This window comes from Pteropus medius, unplaced genomic scaffold (assembly GCF_902729225.1).
Source record: "Pteropus medius unplaced genomic scaffold, Ma_sr-lr_union100, whole genome shotgun sequence".
In the NCBI taxonomy this organism is placed as follows: domain Eukaryota; kingdom Metazoa; phylum Chordata; class Mammalia; order Chiroptera; family Pteropodidae; genus Pteropus; species Pteropus medius.
In genome coordinates this window covers 5583640-5589344 of record NW_024354503.1, presented here as the reverse complement: position 1 = coordinate 5589344, position 5705 = coordinate 5583640, and the positions used below count along the sequence as shown (strand labels likewise).

At 56.6% G+C, this 5705-nt stretch overlaps 1 protein-coding gene across 1 annotated transcript; it reads right to left on the bottom strand.

Annotated features, from left to right (window-relative positions):
• Window positions 1-1307: 1307 nt before the first annotated feature.
• GPR3 (G protein-coupled receptor 3) lies at window positions 1308-4523 on the bottom strand. The gene is made up of 2 exons (XM_039854621.1): window positions 4410-4523; window positions 1308-3329 (listed from the first exon to the last, which is right to left on the bottom strand). Exon 2 carries the CDS (start codon window positions 3319-3321, stop codon window positions 2332-2334), a length of 990 nt encoding a protein of 329 aa, XP_039710555.1. The 5' UTR covers window positions 3322-3329; window positions 4410-4523; the 3' UTR covers window positions 1308-2331.
• Window positions 4524-5705: the final 1182 nt, after the last annotated feature.

Here is a 5705-nt window from a genome sequence, read left to right as displayed (position 1 = left end):
TTGGCCCAAAGTTTGGCATGGGGGAGGTTCTTTGCTGAGTGTTTCCCCACCCTCCAGAGACGGTCCAAGAAAGTGGAGGGAGAAGGTTCAACCTGACCTGATGGGGCCTCCCCACTTTGTGCCTGAACCAGAGCTATTTGCAGCTCAGCCAGACCTGCCCGCCCCCAGCTCTGCTCTAGCCTCTGCTAGCATGTCCACGCCCTTGGATTCCTGTGGCCACTATTGGGGAGGGATCTTGGACACCAGGTAAAAGAGCTTTGGCCAAGGAAATGGAGAAAGACCTGAGTCCTAGCCTGGCACAAGCCATGTGAGTTTGAGCAGATGGCTGTTCCTCTTCAAGCCTCAGTCTCCCCAGCTGTACAGTGGAGGGGTAGGCCAGAATGCTTTGAGGGCCCAACCCCCAGGCTCTGGTCACCTGTGAGGCCAGGGAAGCTGGGAGGTGTGGCTAGTCAGGGCTTCCTCTTCGGCCACATTCCAAACCTGTTCCTGCCCTTGCCTGGTGAATACATCCTTTCTGGTTCCAACACTCCTAAACTCAGGGTCCTGCACACTTGTGTCTTCAAATGCACACAAGCGCACATGCAAACACTTACCACCAGTCACCTTTGCGCAGAAAAGAAGTTATTCCAGCTCCAGAATGACTACACCTCATCCAACCACCTCCCAAAGGTGGCAGCTGGCTCTGAGAATGAACTCCAATACAAATCAAGGTCCAGAATGTCCTAGGCCCCAGGCTTGGGAGGGAAGGAGATAAGAAGTCATTGGCTAGTAGGCAGAGCACAAGTTCTGGAAACAGATGTACCTTAGGCCTGTCACCAACCCTCTCTCAGTCTCAGTTTCCTCACCTGTAAAATGGAGAAGATATTACCTGTGCCCTGGGATGCTTGTTAGGCATCAATGAGGTAACACTCAGCATAATGCCTAGCACAATGCACATACCCACAATTATAAGGGGATGTTGTTATTAAGGAAGTTGACATGCTTCGAATGTATACTTCATGCCAAAGCCCTAAACTAAAGCTAATGTGGGTAGGATGTGGGCATCTGCAACACAAGAAGAGACCAGCACCCTGGTTCCTGTCCCCAGTGGGAGGTAGGGTCCTTGTCTGGTGGTGTCCAGGTCTGAGCAGAGAGGAGTCCATCAGATTGGCATCCTGGGGTGGGAGTGTCACCTGCCAGCCACACTCCACCCTAGATCTCCAGCTCCCTATGTTCCCCAACAGGCCCCTAGGCCTGGTCTAATGGGAATTCCTTGCTTTTCTGTCAGGCCCCACTCCACCCCCTCCACACACACAGACAGAAACATATTTATTACAAAATCATTTTTTATTGAGGGTTGGGTCAGGGACAGGAATAGGGGATGCACTGGATCGGCATACCCCTATCGGCAGAGGGGTCAGATGTTGGCTCACACCTTGCCTCCTCTAGGGCACCACAGGGTGAGGCCTGGCCTCCTGGCTGTGGCTGTGGCACTGGATGCCAGGCTCGAGTGGAGCTGAGGTTGCCACGTCTGGCCCTGGCTGCCTGGCCAGGCTGCAATTTTCCCCAAACTGCCACCAGAGGGCAGCCGGCCCCCAGCACAGAGGAATTCTCGGTTGCTCAGGTGATGGCTTCTTAAAAAAATAAAAAACCAGAGGCTGGTGTGTTCCCCCCTTCAAACCCTAGAGGGGCGGGCCTGGGGAGGAGGCTCTGGTTTCTATGATCTCTTCAATAAAAAATAAGCAAAAATAATAACAAAATACGTGGTTTCTCTTTCTCCCTTTTCCCCCTCTAGGAACTGAGGTCAGAAATGAGGGTGTGGGGACTAGGGATACCCTGGTATGGCCTGGATTTCAAGGTGTGGGTCTCTTTTTTCCCCTTATATCCATAAATAAATTCATAAATAAATAAATCATAAATAGATACTCTCTTCGTATGTGCATATATATAAATAAATCTTTTCCTCTTTCTCCTATCTAGGTAACTGAGTGGCTAACCTTTCTGACTCTAGCTCAGAAACTCAAAAGTAAGGTGACAAGGTCAAGGAAAGACCAGGGACTTGGAATGGCACTGTAAAAACACCCAGCAGCATTCTGCAACTCCAAGCCAGCTGGGCTGTGGGACGTTTTTGAGTAGACCCCTGGCCACCTGAACATTCTAGAACCATGGAGTTAGTTGGGCCCTGCAGGGATCTGAACAGAATCCTGTGAAACATCCAATGTCCTAGAACTCCAGAACCAGCTGGGTCTTGGAGGTGTGGAGCTGGGGGTGGGGGGGTTGGAACAAAGTACTGGAGGACCTAACATTCTGGAATTCTGTAGTGATCAGGGCTGAAGGGTCACCAGGATGTGACTAGACATCACTGGGGGAACGGGATCGAAAGGAGATCTTGGAAGAGGAACAGCAGCAGCAGATGGCCCACAGCACCTTCTGCACGTCCTGGTTGCGGAAGGCATAAATGATGGGGTTGATCATAGAATTGTATGTGGCAGGGAGCAGAGTGAGATAGGTGTAGAGGGGTGGGGAGTGGGCATCACCCAGCAGGCAGTAGACGGTGAAGGGCAGCCAGCAGGCAGCAAAGGCGCCAAGCACCACGGCCAGTGTGGCAATGCCCTTGCGGGTGGCCACGTAGTGGGAGGCGGGCAGCAGGTGCCGCTGGAGGGCAATCTGCTGGGCATGGCGGCAGACGATGCGGCAGATCTGGGCATAGAGCTGCAGCATGATGCCAAACACCATGAAGAAGGCAACGGCCAGGACCACCAGATGGTTCTTGGAGAGTGGATATACCACGCCGCATGTGGCCCGGGTGTCCAGGCAGTTCCAAGCCAGCACAGGCAGTAGCCCCAGGCCCAGCGCGCCCCCCCACACTAGGGCCAGCATCACATAGGTCCGTGTCACCGTTGTCTCTGAGTAGTAGGTGAGGGCATTGTACAGAGAAAGGTAGCGATCTACAGTGATGGCCAGTAGGCTGCCAATGCTGGCGGTAAAGGCCATTGCCAGGACGCCAACCAGCACCAGGGTCATCTCTGATGAGCCAATGCAGAAGACAGCAGCAAAATGCAGGACCAGGCCCAGGCCCGCCAGTAGGTCAGCCACAGCCAGGCTGCCCACCAGCAGGAACATGGGAGCACGGAAGGCAGGAGTGCCCACAATGATGGCCACCACCAGCGCGTTCTCGCAGGATACCAGGGTGCCTGAGATGCACAGCACCACATCCCAGGCCCTGGGTGAAGGAAGCGGTGCAGCTGGGCCTTTGGGCCCTTCTGCTGAACCCACGCTGCTCAGGTTCACGTTGCCTGGGCCAGCAGAGAGCCAAGCCAGGGGGCTGCCTGCACCCCACATCACGGTACCTGTAGGAGAAAGGCCCTGTGAGAAGCTGTTGGGTGCTGGGTGAAGGGGACTGGAGAGGCTGAGGTCCCTCTGGATATTAGGTGGAAGTCTCTCCTCAGGCTACCTGGTTGGGTCCCAAAGCCTTGCCCCCACCTAATGCCCCAGGGCTCCTTCCAGGACATCTATGTCCTCTCCAATGCCCCCAGGCCTACACAGGTCTCTTTTCCTGGGGATCCCTGTCTTTGGGATCCCTGTCTTCGGTAAGTCTCTTCATTTCCCTTCCAACTCCCTGGGTCCTGCAGGTCTCTTCCCCCCACGTGTGTGATTAGAGGAGAACCAGATGAAGGACTACCACATGTGGATGGGGGCCTGTAAGATGCAGGAGATGCTGGAAAAGGCCAGGAGTGAGGGAAGGAAACACATCTCAAGACTGAGGACAACTCTGCTCCCTTCCCATCAGGGAGGGTGACGCTCAGTTTCTGAGGCTCGCCAGATCCCTCACGATTCTCAGTACTGCCAGCCCCAGGCTCCGCCCCCAGGGAGTGCGCGTGAAGCTCCCGCCAGCCCCCACCCTGTGCTCCTCGGGTAACAACACCTGGGGACTCAGCACCCCCAGCATACCCCCAGACTTCTGTCCCCGGCCAGACCCCTTTTTCTGCCTGAACCTCTGAGTCTTCGGAACAGACACCCCCTGCTGGAAGCCTGGATACTAAGTCAGACCCCGCCTTCGGCCCGGCCACCTGGATCTTGGGTCTGACTCCGCCTCCTGCACAGATGTCTAGTTCCCTAAGTCAGACACCTCCTTCTGCTCGGACGCCTCGGTCTCTGTCCCCGCCGCTTCCTACCGGGCTAACCTCAGATAACCATCAGTCCCTCCAGGGCCTTGAGACTCTGAAGGAGTGCTCACTCCTCGTCGGGTCATCCCGCTGATGGCGCTCAGCACCCTGACACAGGGTCCCTGCCTGGTAGCCCAGCATCTGGGTTCCAGGTCTTGACCTCCGACCCTGGCCCGCAGCTGGGAGCCTGACCGCGGCTCAGCGCCCCAGCATTCTGCGTGCCCTTCTGGACACCTGGTGCCCGCAGAAGGGACCACTACTCACCTCTCGGGACCGGGCGCGGCCGGGCCGCGCGGGAAGGTTCCGCTTGAGTCCGGAGAGCGCAGGGTGTGAGCGAACCCCAAGAAGCCCCCACGGCCGCGGGAGAAGCGGCGTGAGTCACCCCGCCCCGCCCCGCCCCCGGCCACCGGTTTGGTGACGTCACAGCTCAGCTAACCAATGAATGCGTCGCGCTGGGACGCAGCGCGCGTCGATCGGCATAGTAATGAGGCCTCGCACCGCCTGCTCCCCCATTCATAAAAAGCGACCGTGGCCGCGGCCCCGCCCCTCCCGATTCGGCCCGCGCTGTCCTTGACGCGGCGCCCTCTGCGGGCTGGGGGGTTTCGGGGACGTCGGTGGGAGGAGGGTCTTGGAAAAGTCTCAGAGAGGCTGTGGGGCGTATGTTGGGAGGCAGCAGAAAGGGGACTCGGATAGGCTGTGGGGTGATGGGACCCTCGGGTGGCAAAGACAGGCTGACGAAATTCAGGTGACGGAGACCATGTGATGGGCTGAATGGGCGTCCCCGATGAGGATGACGGGGGTTGCCAAGATGATGGGACCCTGAGGTGACGGTGACAGGAGCACGAGGGAGTAGGGAGGTAGGTGGCAGTGACAGTATGAGCATGGTGACAGGATCTTGGGGGATGGTGGCTGAGGGACGCTGACGTAGAAAGGGAAGCCTCTGGGGCAATTATAGCAGTGTCAGGGTGACTGTGGCATGATGGGGTTCAGAGATCCCAGGGTGGCAGAGGCTGTGATAAGGGAAGATGGTGTGTGCAGGTTATGAGACTTTGGATCACTATGACCCTGTCACAAGTGCTGAGGTACTGAGGTGACAAAGCTACTTAAGTGATGAGGGTCACCTGGAATGAAGATACTAGGTGACCGTGGTGAGTAGGCCCCAGAGTGAGTGGGACAGGGTAGAGGGTCTGGACTGACAGTGATCAAGAAGGTAAGTTGCTGCCAGGGCAGGTCCTCCTGATGCTGGAGCTGGAATAAGAAGCTGGGTGACATCACTCATGTCAGCTTAATAGCACCCTCACAGCATGGGAGGGGTGGACCTGGCAAGATTTCAAAACCTGAATTATTTATTCAAAGATCTGGAAAGCCAGTAGGGTGGTGGTGCGGCGGGGTGGGCACTTCCCCGAAGCAGCTGGAGAGGGGGAGCTGGGAAGAACTTAGAAGCAGAAAACCTGGCAGCTCAGTCCCAGGGTAGGCCCCTCTCAACCTCCCATCTCAGACATCCTGGAAGGTAGGGCATGGAGAAGGAGCTCCATCTTCTCCAACCCTGTCTGTCCTTAA